This window comes from Magallana gigas, chromosome 6 (assembly GCF_963853765.1).
Source record: "Magallana gigas chromosome 6, xbMagGiga1.1, whole genome shotgun sequence".
Classification (NCBI taxonomy): Eukaryota; Metazoa; Mollusca; class Bivalvia; order Ostreida; family Ostreidae; genus Magallana; species Magallana gigas.
In genome coordinates this window covers 54709933-54726547 of record NC_088858.1, presented here as the reverse complement: position 1 = coordinate 54726547, position 16615 = coordinate 54709933, and the positions used below count along the sequence as shown (strand labels likewise).

Below are 16615 nucleotides of genomic sequence, written 5' to 3'. Positions count from 1 at the left end.
ATAGTGACCCCTGGACTAATACTAGAGACCCAAGATGGGTTTAAAGTTAAATGTAGAAGTACCGGTATATATGGAAAATGTTTAAAAATCTTCTTTTCGAGAACTACAATGCATCAATTTGTCAGATAACTACGTCAGCACCCTCAAATAGTGTAGATTCGAAATTATAAAAGCCGTGATCTCAATCTAATACTGGGGCCCCAAGAGGTGTTCAAAGTTTAGCATAGAAATATAGAGGGAAAATGTTGAAAAATCTTTTTCTAGGGAACTATAATGCTTCAGCTTGTGAGATAACTAGGCAAGCATCCTTAAATAATGTAGATTCCAAATAATTAAAACTTTAGCACTGGACTAATACTGTGGCCCCAAGAGGGGTTCAAAGTTTAACATAGAAAGATATATTGAAAATGTTTTTAAAAAGTTTTTCTCGAGAACTATAATGCTACAGTTTGTGAGATTACTATGCAAGGATCCTCAAATTGTGTAAACTCTAATGTAGTGGAACCAAGAGTTATCTTTCTTGTGTTCTGTACAGTCTGAGAGTTATTCTTCTTGAAGTGGAACTCTGCTATGTTCAGTTTTTCAGGTTGTGTACGTGCGGTCCCACCGCAGTGCTTCACATTTTCATTCCTATGTTACTATTTATGTTGTTCAAGCCAACCATAAACCTCGGACCATAACTGGGTCCCCAGAAAGGGGTTCAATGTTTAAAATAGAAAAAGCATATGCTACGAAATGTAATGTTACAAGGAACTGCTGATCAGGTGAGCGATGTGGCCCATGGGCCTCTTGTTTGCGGAATGTGACGTCACCGGTCAACAGTCTTTTTTAATAGTCGATTTAAACAGTTCCATTCTAACAGTTCCAGTTCAACAGTCAAAATGCTGGACTTTTTTGTCGTATAGAGTTATATAGTAACTGTTTTACAGGGGTATAACAATGTATATTATATTACAATATTGTATAATGTAATCATGTATTAATAATTTTTTTTATTTTATCACATGATACTGTTACATATGATATTGCAATATATAATATTATACAAATATTGACTGGGGTTGAGGGCAACATTGATTATATTAGCCCCAGAGGGACGAAATATTGCCTGACGCGAAGCGGAGGGCAATATTTTTGTCCCAAGGGGGCTAATATAATCAATGTTGCCCGAAAACACAGTCAACATTTGTTTTGTTATATGAAGAAACAAACCAAAATTTAAGAAATTAATTGAAAACAGATCGCCGTAATTTTCTCAGTTCAACAAAGAATTCACGAATTCAATTTTGTGCAAAGTTCATTTCCAAAATATCCTCAGCATCAAACGGTCACTTGTGATATTCCGCCGACCGTAAGAATTATCAGACAGGTGTTCTACCTGATTTTACTTCACAGTAATTCGCAAATCCTTATATCCATTATGATAGCAAACCGTCGCATTGCGCGTCCGTTGTTTACTTGCATTGACTGGCTGTCCATTATGACATCACCTTGTTTTGGAGTCGCGAAGAGTTATTTACGTCACCGTTTACGAATCAATTAATCAGAGGCGCTTATATGAAATAGAGGGAATGTTCTCTAGATGTTATTCCTAGCCGGTCAATATCAAAAAAATATTGACCGGTCAACATTTTTCGGACGAGCTAATATTACAGTTATTGACTATTTGTCTATATAGAGTTATATAGTGAGAAAATAACAATGTATTGTATGAAACGATATTGAATATTATTAAATATACCATTTTTGAATAAGTTTTCTCGTTATGTCACAAATGAGATAATTTTATTACTATGCCCTGAAAATTGCTGAATCACTCGGAAACAGTTATATTGCCCTCCCGGAAACAGTTAAATTTCACAGGAAATAGTTATATTGCCCTCCCGAAACTGTAATATCACCATCGCGTGCAAGAATTCTGCATATTAATTATGTCGGGTTTGAAATTCAACGAGCCAGTTGCTAAGCAAATGTAAACAGATCCGCGAATTTTAAACATGTCAGGCCAACATCTGCGGTTTGTTCATCTAAATTCAGATGAACTCGATAGTTTAATTGATGAAAAAAATTCGGCAAATACGACAAAATTTTTAAAAACATTTGCCTCTGCCTTGTGAATTAAATAAATATGTTGATAACCCGAGTTTGATTTGTTTAAAAATGTTATATAACATATATTACATGTCTTCTCGGGCGACAATACCAGTATATTTGTCCCTCGGTGTCACCTCGGGGCAAATATTCTGGTATGTTGCCCTTGCAGCCATGTAATATATGTATAATATTGTATCATACGATATTGTATAATATCACATGATATTGTATCATATAATACGATACAATATTGTATCAAATTATATTGTATCATATGATACAATATCATATATGTATCAAATATGATACAGTATCATACAATACAATATCATACTATATTATACAATATCATATGTTACAAAATTGTAATGTATTGTGATATGATATTGTATAATTATTTATATAATACTATATAGTATCAATTATAATATATTATGATATTGTGTATTATGTGATCAAATACAATAATATATAACATGATTCAATATCATATCATAAGTTACAATATCATATTGCATCATTATTTAATATGTTTTATGGTGCGACCGTTGGGGCAAACGCAGCATGTGATTAATCAATGAATATGATAAATCAATGAAATTAAAATTAACAGCGTAAATGAATTTGATTGCAAAATAAAATAAAACAAAACATACCTATTTTTTCAGTAAATTTACATTTTTTCAAAATTTATAAGATTTGTTATTTATTTATGAGTAGAACAATATTTCAATCTCAGATACAATGTTGTTGAATAATAAAGATTTTAATATAAATGTTCATTGCACTCTATCTCCTCTTTTAAAGTGATTGTAACGTATGTCAGTTCATCCCAATTATTGCAGCAGACATTTTTTCTTAAACTTACATACAAAAATTGACTTATCATAGAGCCCCCTCCCCGGATGTTAATTTTTTTTTTCAATTTACATATGTAAGAAAATCGACTTATCATGGTGTTGCCCCCTCCACCTATAAAAAAAAATTGATTTTCAATTTTTTTTTTAATTTACACTTCACACATTTTTTGTTTATCATATTTACCAACAAAAATAGAGTTGTCCCCCTCCCCCCCCCCCCCTCCCCCACCTTGGGATTGGGAGCATGTAATAAATGGAAGTGATAAAAAAGAAACCATCAAACTGCTAAGGAGCTGAAGGATGAGAATTTTCATGATTTTGAGAATTATCCTTTCTTTTCTTTTCTTGTAAAGATTTTTTTGGATGAGGCTGGCATCCAAACCCCCTCCCCCACACGAAGCAATACTATGTGTTCGTTATTGTAATTAAAGTGAATAAATAAATGTTACCATTCATCAAAATGAATGCAAGTTACAACTGTTTCCTGTATCTGAAGAAATGTCCTCATTCTTTAGCTTTGCAAGATTTTGAGAGGATTTTTAGCAGATTAACAATAACTTCAGTTAGAGTAATTTCCCCTTATTGTGACTTCAAAGTTCACGTCTATTGACTCTTTAAAACTCCCCTGAGAAATGAAAGTACGCGAAGTATACTGTTTTATTTACTTGAAAAGCATGATGTTCTTAAAATCACGCATCTTATATGCTTTACATGATTCTCGCGAGAACGTGAGGTTGGAAACCATTGGTACTATGAATTGTGGGTCAAAATTTACTGTCGTCGAAAAAATTTATCGGATCAATGTGTAAACCTTTGTAAAGTCACTCGATTATCTTTGATTGAGAATGTACTGAGGTGAACTTTAGAGGTATCATTGACTCTATGTCGTTTACATTGTTATTGTTTTTATTGTCTTGCTGATTCTCGTGAGAGTGTGGAGTGGTGAAAATTGCCATGATTACAGGGAACTATTGGGACAATTTAAACAATGCATTACTGGTCCGATTTACTGACGCCAAAAAAAATCCATTGAATGAATGTGCAACTAGTCCGAATTTTCTATGCACACACGCCTTGCCGGTAGAGCTCGCTTCGCGCCGGCGCTCGCGCTCGGTATTACGGTATTTTACTGTATTAGCCTATATGATGTATATTGTAAGTATGATAGGATGCAATTTTGTATTTTATATTATTGTATTGATAAACATTGTATCTTATAATACCATATGAAATGAACATATGATTATCATACAATTTTTAATAGATGATGTACGATATTGTGGCAAAACAGTATCCTTGAATATCCAAGATCATAAAGTATGATTTTCATTTAATATGATAAAGATGGTCTCATAAAGGTGATGCCTCATAAAGGTGATGCTTTGTAATCTGTGATTACCTATGTTATTGGTTGTTTGTGTCAGGTTGAATTTGGTTGTTTTGTATATTATATTGTTGAATGTGTTTTACCTTCAAAAGTTGACAATCTTTGTATGGACATTGACCAGAGCAGACATATGTTTATATATTGACTTACAATTGAAATGCAGACCAGAACTTGTTATTTTCTGAGTCAGAGGTCAATTTCAGATATTATCTCGCCAAGCATTCAGTGTCATGAGCTTATTCCCATAGAATGATGAGAAAGTGTTTCTGAATATTTTTATCTTACTATAGGTATAATTATTTTTATGCCTTATATTGGGAGAAATGCAATACATGTACATGTATATTTTAAATTATCTCCCGCTAAAATAACTTAATATTATTGTTTTATGATATTTCTGGGCTTATGTGAATAAAGTAAAGTAACTGTGTCACAAATAAATTTATCATAACGAACCTTATATACAGACATCTTTGTTATTGTTCTATAAAACAAAGACTGTAACATAGATATTCAAGGCTATTGGTAAAATCCAGGTCCAACATTTGTTTTCTCCTTTATTTGTATATCTATTAGAATAGTTATTACTAAAAGATATATATAAGCAGCAATTTAACTCTTATCTCATTTGTCTGAAGTGAATTCACATTGAGAAAATAAGTATTTCCAAAAACCTCTTCTGTTGTTGCCTTGGTAACCAGACGCTCACAGAATTAAGCCTTTATCTACTGTAGGTTCTAACAACATTAATTTGATATGCTTTCAGACATGACAGATATGATGCTCAAAGAATCTGTTTGGGACAGAGGAAATGTGAAGAGTTGGCCAAGCTGAGACTTTTCATGGTAAAATTTCCAGGTTACAAAAACTATCATCAGTTTGAACTGTTTATTTTTATGTCTTTAATTGTTGTTCTCATAACATTGAGCATATAACAAATACGAGGGTTGTTTGGAAATTATTGAGACATCACAAATATTTCCCTTTCTTAGTAATAAGTAATATTACAAAACAATAATTTGTTTACAACTGTATAAAAACAAGTTGATCAATGGTTGGGGTACTTGTCGCAGGCCCAAACTTGGACTTGAACAAATTTAAACATCTACATTTTAAGTGTTAGTAGACCTATGATAAAAGAAATCAGATTTATTTTGCTATTTATTGTGACTAACTTTTGTGCAAGTTTCACTTGTATACGATTTGAAATACAGAGATAGTTAAAAAAACGTACCAAGAATAGAAATCTGAATACGACGGTTTATTGAATTTTGACATCAAGATTCAAACTGTTCAGCAAATATACATCAAATTGGTGGGAATCTTAAGAGAAGACCATAAATTTGCTTAAACAAAAACTATATGATGAAAAGGGGTCAAAATCTTCAGTTAATTGTGGTTTATTTATTGATTGCTTTACTAAAATTAAAACAAAGGGGCCAAAAATCAAGTATTTTTATACACAAACTGAATTCAACAGGTCTAATATATGTACAGAATGAGTCTAAGAGATATTTCACAGTAAGTTGACTTTTTGGAAGAAATAACTCGAATTTTTTCACCAAAAAAAAATCAATGATGGAGAGAATATATAACGTAACTGTTGCAATTTTGAAATAAAAAGAAAGTTTATTGGCTTACCAAAAATAAATGAATGATGTCATAAACTTCAGAATTTTCATGTTGATAAAAGGTATCCTGGTTTACTTTCAGGTGAAATTTGAACGATTTATCTTTTTCCCCAAAGGAAGTAATAGTAAAAGTCTTAATAATATCCGAACAACCCTCGTAATTATAATCAACAATTTACACTCTATGTATGAGTAGAGGAATAAACAAATTGGTACATAATTAAACAATAAAATTCTTTCTTTGCCAACTCAACTCAACTGCCTAACCCTGCGGGATATATAGGTAGCGACAGTACAGAAAATATACATAACCTCAATAATGTTCAAGAACTCGGAACCTCCTTATTTGTCAGAGTAGTTTTCATGAACTTTTTAAAATATTAACAGATAAAAATCATAGATCAATTAAATTGTATTGATTCATTGAAATGATATCGTTGTATTAATTCATTGAGAATACTATCGTTGTATTGATTCATTGAGAATACTATCGTTGGATTGATTCATTGAGAAAACTGTCATTGTGTTGAATCATTGAGAATACTATCGTTGTATTGATTCATTGAGAATACTATCATTGTATTGATTCATTGAGAGTACTATCGTTGTATTGATTCATTGAGAGTACTATCGTTGTATTGATTCTATGAGAGTACTATCGTAGTATTGATACATTGAGAATACTATCATTGTATTGATTCTATGAGAGTACTATCGTTGTATTGATACATTGAGAATACTATCATTGTATTGATTCATTGAGAATACTATTGTTGTATTGATTCATTGAGAGTACTATCGTTGTATTGATTCATTGAGAGTACTATCGTTGTATTGATTCATTGAGAGTACTATCATTGTATTGATTCATTGAGAGTACTATTGTTGTATTGATTCATTGAGAGTACTATCGTTGGATTGATTCATTGAGAATAATATCATTGTATTGATTCATTGAGAGTACTATTGTTGGATTGATTCATTGAGAGTACTATCGTTGTTTTGATTCATTGAGAATAATATCGTTGTATTGATTCATTCAGAGTTCTATCGTTGGATTGATTCATTGAGAGTACTATCGTTGGATTGATTCATTGAAAATACTATCGTTGTATTGATTCATTGAGAATACTATCGTTGGATTGATTCATTGAGAGTTCTATCGTTGGATTGATTCATTGAGAATACTATCGTTGGATTGATTAATTGAGAGTTCTATCGTTGGATTGATTCATTGAGAGTACTATCGTTGGATTGATTCATTGAGAGTTCTATCGTTGGATTGATTCATTGAGAGTACTATCGTTGTTTTGATTCATTGAGAATACTATCGTTGGATTGATTCATTGAGAATACTATCGTTGTATTGATACATTGAGATTTTACTATCAGTAGATTTTTTAAGATGTGATTGGCATGTCCCATTTTTACATAAAGCACATTTTTTTTTGTAGGAGTTGAGGTTATAAAATGTTTCAAGTAGTGAATGAACCATGTTATTATTTTGTAGGTGGGATGCGGTGCTATTGGGTGTGAAATGTTGAAGAATTACGCTCTGCTGGGGATAGGCCAGAAAGACAGAGGATGTGTAAGTATTCTAAAAATAGATCATAAGATATTGATTGCATGACAAAAGTTACATCAGAATTCAGATTTGATAGTTTTAATTGATTTAAAGTCTCTCTCAGTTAAATTGACCAATTCCATTTCACCTTATAGTCACTGTGGTGACCTATTGCAAGTGTTCTCTGTCCGTGTCCAGTGGGCGTTAACAGTTTAACAGAATCGAATAATGACTTTTAGTATTCTGACGGTAAATAAAAAAGATTAAATGCAAATTTAGAAAGAAAATCTGCAGTGAGTCATGAGGCCTGTGGGCCTTTATTTCTAAAAATAGACTGAAGAACTTGTGTTTTGTCTGTTAGCATGTGTATACAATGTTGTTTCTTTTCGTGTTGATGTATAATATTTGGTCGTTGTAGATTACCATTACAGACAACGATCTGATTGAAAAATCCAACCTCAACCGTCAGTTTCTGTTCAGACCTTCTGATATACAGGTACACTTTGAAATTACCATGGCAGAAAGTTTAGTTTATTGTTGTTAATCTTTTTATGTATCAATTCCCTATTTAGTTTGTCTCTTAATGCCCGATAAAAGGAAACAGTTTTGAAGGATGAATTCTTTTTTCCTTTATTAAAAAACAATATTAACCTGGCCATTATTATTTAGGAATTTAGAGTAAACGTTCCGTCGCTTATTGCAGCTACATTCCCAAGATTACAGTTAAAGATTTTTGCCATGATTACAGAAAGACCAAACCCAGCTTTTAGTTATTTTGAAGTAAAGATCATTTTAAGAGGCTGTGTTAGAAATATTTCTAAAATTATATTTTTTCAATTATGAAATTAGAAATTTGCCCCCTGTAGCCCCTTATTAAATTCCTTCCTTGGTTGTATCAATATTTACTGTTTTACTATATCAACGGCATGAGAAGAAACTTTAAAGCTTAAGAACCTAGCTACTGAAGAATTCAGATGTCTTTAAATTTGTTACTTTGTACTAAATTAAGTGTTAAGAAATTCAAGAAACGGAGTGTTTTTCTCTGTTTTAGAAACCTAAAAGTACCACTGCAGCTGTTGCTGTTCTGCAGATAAATCCAGGTAAATATATTATACAAATATTGACTGGGGTTGAGGGCAACATTGATTATATTAGCCCCCGAGGGACTAAATATTGCCGGACGCGAAGCGTAGGGCAATATTTTCGTCCCAAGGGGGCTAATATAATCAATGTTGCCCGAAAACACAGTCAGTATTTGTTTTGTTATATGAAGAAACAAATAAAAATTTAAGAAAGTAATTGAAAACAGATCGCCGTTATTTTCTCAGCTCAACAAAGAATTCAATTTTGTGCAAAGTTCATTTTCAAAATATCCTCCGCATCAAACGGTGAGTAGTGATATTCCGCCGACTGTAAGAATTAACATACAGATGTTCTAACTGATTTTCCTTCTCAGAAATTCGCAAATCCTTATATCAGTTATGATAGCAAACCGTTGCACTGCGCGTCCGTTGTTTACTTGCCTTGACTGACTCTCTATTATGATGTCACCTTGTTTTGGAGTCGCGAAAGGTTATTTACGTCATCATTTACAAATCAACAAATCAGAGGCGATTATTTGAAAGAGAGGGAATGTTCATTAGATATTATTCCTAGCCGGTCAATATCAAAAAAATATTGACCGGTCAATATTTTTCGGACAAGCTAATATTACAATTATTGACTATTCGTCTATATAGAGTTATATAGTGAGAATATTCTACTGAATATAACAAATCATAATGATTATCATTCAGGTGTGAAAGGTAGAAATAAAACCATATCTACTGGTCAGGCTTGGGGCGAATTACATTGTAAAGTAATGCATTACATTACCATTACTTCATGAATTTGGGCATTAAATTACCATTACCATTACTTGATTTTCTTGAAGTAATGCATTACATTACCATTACATGAGTAAAGTAATGCATTACCATTACCATTACTTTGTTTTAAAAAAGTAAAGCTAATAAAGAGTTTTTGCAAATGTTTCAAATATAAAACACTCTTTAACATATCTACAGGTCCATGTTCAGTATCAGGTTCAAATTCAATGACTATATATACAAGAGTCATTCTTTATTTGCTCAATATATAATAATCTTGTGACATTATGAACAACATATTTCATAAGTAAAAAGATATTTATAGACATTTGGCATGATACAATGTCAGATATGATATAGAGACACAGAATTCGTGCATAACAGAAATCAATTTATGGAATAATGTTGCGGTTATTAAAAAGGTAAATAGAAATATTTCCCCAGATAACACAAATCTTTATCATTTTGGACACTTAATTGTATTAATTTATAGACAGAGGGTTTTCCCTTGTTATATTTCTTAATATATTTTAATCAGATTTCTTTATGCTGAGGACACTTTAAGACAAAAGATTGCTGTTGCACGTTATGAGCAAAGTTTCAAAGGTTTCATCTTGTAACTGCATCCTATTGTTTGAAAATCTTCCCAGCTATACTAAATAAATGTTTTACAGGTGCAGTGGAAGCTGGGACTGAAAGATTGTTTGACAATCTTTATCTTACCAGGATATTAAGTGAACAAATAGAAAAAATACGCGAATCTTGTATTTTCTATCTGTCCAAACTAATGTACTTAATATACATGTACAATAGAGAGAGAGAGAGAGAGAGAGAGAGAGAGAGAGAGAGAGAGAGAGTAAAATTATTTTCAAATGGGTTATAGTATTGGAAGTGATTTTGATTTTCATCATGGATGGACAGTGCATTCATTTTGCCCTTAAAGGTGCATGTCTGTCCCCTATTCTATTTAGACATGGCATAGGGAAGTTGATTGGGGTGTTTAGCACTTCTTATAACAATAGATTGTTTTGATACTTAGATTATCCTGGGGGCATAGTGTGTTGTTGACACATCTTTATTGAAGTGCAAACTAATTGGAGTAAATTGTTTAAATGATTTAAAACTCTTAAAAACCACACTCATAAAAATATTATGAAACTGTGTTGTTATGTCTAGTAGTATGAACAATTTAAAAATGAAATTTTATAAATCTTTTTTATGCAACTAAAACATTTCTATTTTAAGAATTATTTTTTTCTTCTTTATAATAAAGTTAATCAAATTCAATTTCAGCTATTCATTTATTCATCACATTTTTTAAAGTGAACATGCATAAATAAGCAAAGTAATGCAAGGTTATGCCAGCATTACAATAAATTTTGGAAAGTAATGAATTACATTACCATTACTTGTAATGCAAATTTTGTGGCATTACGCATTACTAGCATTACTTTGAAAACATGTAATGCATTGCAATGCATTACCATTACATTTAGCATTACCCCAACCCTGCTACTGGTATGTATATACAAGAAACCCTCTACTAACAATTCAACAACTTCAGTTAAATGCTGAGGCATGATTTATATGTGAAGGATTCATCATGATATCGAACTCAGGTTTTATAACTAGAAGTAATCACTTTGTTCCTCACTGAACAATTAACGCTAGAATAAAGATAGACAAGTGTATGGCTTAATAGCAACTATCATTTCGATGGATTTTAAAATGTTACATGTTTTTACTTGTAGAGCTGAATATAGAGGCACAACAACAGAAAGGTACAAGTAAACTTATTACTGTCAGTTTATACCTTAACATAATGCTTTATAATTACATGTATATTCATTATAATAAATAAGTTTATAGACCTAATGTTTATTACTGTCAGTTTACACTTTGAGTACCTGTATAAACATATGCTTTATGTTATTTAAGTTAGTAGTCCTAACTTATTGTGTTGCCATTCTATGAAGCCTACACTGGATCTAGTGAATCTTACAACACTAGGGTTTTCTCCTTTTTTAAAAAAACATTTTCTGTTTCAATTCGTTAGAATGTGACAAAATAAAAGAACAAGGCAAAATGATTTGTTGTTTGGTTTTTAGTGTGTCCACAGACAGAAGACAGGTTTTATAACGACGCCTTCTTTGAGAACCAGGATGTTGTGGTGAATGCCCTTGACAATATCGAGGCTCGACGCTATGTGGACAGGTGAATATAAAGCGTATTGGCTGTAACTACATACATTTACCAAACTTAAAGTTATTATTTGATTTTAAGGGCAACCTTTGTTTTGTTCATTCAAATTTAGAGAAAACATACTCAGCATGTAAATTCAGTGAATAAAAATAATGTGAACCCAGACCAAAATTATACATGTAATACATCTCTTCATATAAAATACACAGTTGTAAATATCTAGCTAATCAGCTTTCATCTGTAATGCTTTTAGTAATAATAATTGTCATTTGTCTATTTTGCATTCACATTGTCTGTAAGGCATAATTTAAGGTTTGAATATATAAGGTTTACTTATCCCTTATTAACATACTTACTGGTGTACATGTAGTCGGTGTGTGACCAATCAAAGAGCGTTGTTGGAGAGTGGAACCCTGGGAACTAAAGGTCACGTACAGGTCATCATACCTCATCTCACAGAGTCCTACAGTAGTCAGGTTATCTACGTGTATTAATTTCTAGTTTATCATAAAAATCAATACATTCTCTGATAAAGCATTTCAAACAATGAGGCGATTTATAGTTCAGAAATAGTTTTTATTGGTTTCGTTGAAGAGAATGATCAGGAAATCTACAACACGTTTTCCAAAAATAAAAAAGTAGGATGAGCAGTAATAAAATTATTGTTTTTCCTGGGTTTTTTAATTTAACAGAATAATCCTCTTTGTTTAAAAAAGTAACAGGAAATTTATGCTTGGTTTAATCAAAAGTTTAAACTATAGGATTAGCTATAGTTTATAAACAGCTTTTCCTGGTTTCGTTGAACAGAGTGACCCGAGTGACGAGAGTGTTCCCTACTGCACCTTGAAGTCATTTCCTGCTAATATTGAACACTGCATACAGTGGGCGCGAGACAAGGTACCAATGAAACACCCATGACCAATATACACCCTGAGTTAAACTAATCTGATACAAATAATGCATGCACTCCAGAATGGCTAATCAGCTTTTCTGCATTTCTAAAAGATGAAATGACATTTAAAGCTTTCTTGTTTCATTTTCCCTGTGAAGATACAATTATTTAATTGATTAACATTCAGCAATCGGGATTCAGGGTAATGTGTTTTCTGCATAGATATTTCAAAGGAAAAATGAAGTAATTCATTGTGTATATTTACATCTCTCTTAAATTTTCATTTAAAGTAAGTAAAACTATACTAACATTGTTTTATCAAACTACACAGTGCATATATTGACTTTTGATACTTGAACATGCCATGCTATTGGCTCATTTGAACTCATTATAACAGGATAAAAATAAACACTATTGTTATGGCAACAAAATTATCTACAAAATTCATTTCTTAAGAAATATAGGGAAAAATACTTTGTGGATGTTTATTCACAGAATACTATTTTACTGTATTTTTTTACCCCTCAGTTTGAGAGCTCCTTTGCCGTGAAGCCCGACTTGTTCAATAAATTTTGGAAACAGAATGGACAAGTGACTGAAGTTATTCAAGTATGTGTAGAAAAATTGTAACTTTACTTTATAAATATATTTTGATTTAGTTTTTAATTAGTTAACATATAAAAGTTTTCAAATAGTTATTACATGTACAGTCCACAGAGCTGGTTATTTAGGAAGATATTAGTTTTCAGAATTGTGAGCGATCTGGGTATGTCTAACTTTTCTCTGTTATTTTAGCAATTTTGTAAAAAAAAAAATTTATGACTTTAGCAATAAAACAATTTTTTGTTATAATTTTAGAGATTCTATAATTGTTCAACAACAAGTATGCACCAGCTTAACTGATTTTGATCTTTGTTTGACATTACATTATTACTGCCATATGCATTAGTTTCAGCAAAACTAAGTGAAAATAAACCCCCTTCTCCCCCAAAAAATAAATAATACGCAAGTCATTTTTGCAAGAATTTGTTCACACTCTTAGTATTTGTCCTTTTTAGTGTAATATTTTGATATATTTAGAAATTGAAGAATGGTCAATCACTAGATGGCGCTGTCCAGGTTAGCAAAATGGCCGCCAACAGGAGGGCCACATGGTGCCAGTGTGTTCAGCTAGCTCGCCTCAAGTTTCAGAAATACTTTAACCACAAGGTATTGTATTTATGAAATAGATTTCACTTCTTTATCAATTCAAATAGGAAATTCAAATTAAAAAAAGAAAGAAATTCAAAATGGAAATCATTCCTTTAACGTAATTAAATTGACCAATTCTCAATTTTTGCTGTTTTCAGGCAAAACATCTCCTTCATGTGTTTCCTCTGGACACAAAGATGCAAGATGGCTGTAAGATTCCATTTTAATTAAGTGAATGATGAGGTCAAAATAAGTTTGAATTCAACATGTGATGTCCCTTTAATTGATGTCAAACTTATCATTAGTTGTATTTGTACATTTATTAATTAAAGAATGAAATGTTACTTCATTAGGGGAATTAATTTTTACTGGGCATCAACAAATGTGACTATACAAATTTAAAGACGTACTTTTTGAAGATTAAGAATAGAAGCATCAATCACTGAAATCATACAACAATATTTTGAAACAGAAACAGTCACATTCCTACGAAAAAGGCGTAAAAAAATGATCAGAATCTATTCATTTCATCTGTGCTTGTATACCACAGAATATAAGCCAATGTTGTATTACCATATTTTGTTCTACATTCCTGAAAATTATGCATGCATCTTCACTTCTTTTATGCTTTGTTGTATTTGTTTTCAGCTCTATTTTGGCAATCTCCCAAGCGGCCTCCGATTCCTCAGGAATTCAACATTCAAAACCCTGTGTAAGTCAAATTTCATTTAAATATTTAATGCTCTCCCTATTTTCAAACATTGTGACTTGGTGCTTGACAATAAAAACAAACAAACCCTTTATTGTGGCAATGTTTTCAATTCCAGACATTTCCAGTTTGTTGTAAGCACAGCTCGACTTTATGCTGGAGTCTTCAACATTCCAGTCAGCTCCAAGGTGAGGTTTGTTTTAGAGAGCCTCATTGGAAAAAAAAATTGAATTATTCTTAAATTAAAAAGTGATTTTGATTTTTAAATGTGTGAAGAGACCTCTACTGCCTTTACTTGTGTAAATCGTTGTGTAAATTAGAAAAAAGAATCAATAGATTACTGTAATGGCTTGTCTTTAATTATGATTTTGTATGTTATAGGATACATCAATTACAACTATAAACTCAGTCATAGAAAGCATGGACATTCCTGACTACCGACCAACAAATAAAGCAAGTTCTGTCAACCTACTGTTGTTCTGTTATACCAATTCATTTGACAGGACTTATTATTAATAAGTTACTAATCACTGATTATATTAAAAGATTGTCGTATAGAACATAAGAAATTAGATAATTATAATCTGTAAGATAAATATATATATATAATATTCTATCATAATTATTTATTGTCTGATGTAAAATAAAAGTTATGTTTGTTGAATTTTTAAGACAGAATTTTTTAGAAGGTAGTTTTTTTTCTGTTATAGAGAATTCTGACCGATGAATCTGTCTCTAAACCAATGGACGACACAACAGGAAGTGGGGATGATTTACTGGACGCCGCTAATCGCCTGCAGGCGTCACTTAATGAGGACAAGGTCACACACGGTCAGTTTGTCTCCATGTCACTTGATGAAAGTAAACACGTATGAAAAAGATATTATCATTCTTATTCAAGAATCTCTTATGCTATATGAGTACATCTACATGATTCTTATTATATTAAGATTAGATACCATTGTCTAATGAAGTTCCTGTGTATAATTTCAGTGCTGAGTCCAATGAATCATTAAGTTCCTGTGTATAATTTCAGTGCTGAGTCCAGTGAATCATTAAGTTCCTGTGTATAAATTCAGTGCTGAGTCCAATGAATCATTAAGTTCCTGTGTATAATTTCAGTGCTGAGTCCAATGAATCATTAAGTTCCTGTGTATAATTTCAGTGCTGAGTCCAATGAATCCCGTGGAGTTTGAGAAAGATGATGACACCAATGGACACATAGACTTTATATCTACAGCAGCGGTCAGTGTCAAATCAACAGCAAACATAAAAAAACCTGTTCTTTTTATGAGGTTTATGTAATCAGTTGCTATGATAACACATCATTTTTATGTATTAATTTTGTATATTACAAAATTTTGCTTGTGAAGTTAAAATTTGTTTTAATGAAAATGTAATTCCTTTAATACATTTGTGTGTTGTGATTATCATTATGCGTTTAAAGATCAGAGTTATGAATGATGTGGAACTTAGTTTTTGATGTATACAGAGCCATCAGAATTACAATTTGTTACTTGATTTCATTAATTTCATTTTTTAATCAGATATTCCCTGTATTAGGTAGAGTCAGGATTGATTGAATAATGTAAATATGTGTACATGTATACCATTACACACATATAATTACATCATTGACTTTAATTGTAGAACTTACGAGGAGCTATGTACAACATTGAGAGCATTGATAGACTGCAAGCCAAGAGAATAGCTGGTAGAATTGTTCCTGCCATAGCCACTACCACGGCGACCGTCAGTGGGTTGGTCAGTATTTCTGTCATGTGACCGCAGTAAGATATCATCAAAATGTCAGTTTGTCTATTGAGGAAAAAACCAAATTAAAATGAATTTTTATGAAACATGTTATTTGCTTCAGGTCACCATAGAGCTAAATAAACTGAAATGTTCATTAGCCTAAGGGCTTCCCTCTTGCAGCATTCTATAGCAATCAGTCTGTCTATCCATTATTCTATCTTTCCATCCTTCTGTCCATTTGTTCATCCGCAGCAAATATTCTCCCCCCTTGGCCCAATCTGGCTCATGCTTCACCCACAAAGTACCTTTGGGTAAAGGTTGTGCAGTGACCTAAAACCATGTTTTCTAGGTCTAAGTTTTATGTCATTATATGCGATATCTTCATCAGGGGCATATCTTCTCTCCTCTTTGTCCAATCTGGCTCATACTTCACTCACAGAGTGTCTATGGTCAAAGGGTGTG

At 31.9% G+C, this 16615-nt stretch overlaps 2 protein-coding genes across 5 annotated transcripts in view; one reads left to right on the top strand and one right to left on the bottom strand.

Annotated features, from left to right (window-relative positions):
* The window catches only part of LOC105346791 (cyclic GMP-AMP synthase-like receptor 2), a 43839-nt gene that overhangs the window by 6791 nt on the left and 20433 nt on the right, over window positions 1–16615 (bottom strand). The window contains exon 1 of one of the 2 annotated variants that reach the window (XM_066087900.1): window positions 11963–12101. The exons of the other annotated variant lie outside the window; for it this stretch is intronic. Coding sequence (XP_065943972.1) covers window positions 11963–11972 — 10 coding nt within the window. The 5' untranslated portion in view covers window positions 11973–12101. Of the gene's footprint in view, window positions 1–11962; window positions 12102–16615 lie in introns of those variants that run through there. 2 annotated transcript variants of the gene reach the window in all.
* The window catches only part of LOC105339605 (ubiquitin-like modifier-activating enzyme 6), a 42399-nt gene that overhangs the window by 21485 nt on the left and 4299 nt on the right, over window positions 1–16615 (top strand). For 2 of the 3 annotated variants that reach the window (XM_066087892.1, XM_066087894.1), the window contains exons 16-32: window positions 5108–5186; window positions 7483–7560; window positions 7955–8032; window positions 8588–8636; window positions 11156–11185; window positions 11513–11618; window positions 11977–12082; window positions 12414–12503; window positions 13027–13107; window positions 13579–13707; window positions 13848–13899; window positions 14338–14401; window positions 14517–14586; window positions 14780–14851; window positions 15109–15229; window positions 15564–15643; window positions 16049–16162. In XM_066087892.1, coding sequence (XP_065943964.1) covers window positions 5108–5186; window positions 7483–7560; window positions 7955–8032; window positions 8588–8636; window positions 11156–11185; window positions 11513–11618; window positions 11977–12082; window positions 12414–12503; window positions 13027–13107; window positions 13579–13707; window positions 13848–13899; window positions 14338–14401; window positions 14517–14586; window positions 14780–14851; window positions 15109–15229; window positions 15564–15643; window positions 16049–16162 — 1399 coding nt within the window. The remainder of the gene's footprint in view (window positions 1–5107; window positions 5187–7482; window positions 7561–7954; window positions 8033–8587; window positions 8637–11155; window positions 11186–11512; window positions 11619–11976; window positions 12083–12413; window positions 12504–13026; window positions 13108–13578; window positions 13708–13847; window positions 13900–14337; window positions 14402–14516; window positions 14587–14779; window positions 14852–15108; window positions 15230–15563; window positions 15644–16048; window positions 16163–16615) is intronic. The other variant, XR_010714761.1, reaches the window with a different exon arrangement.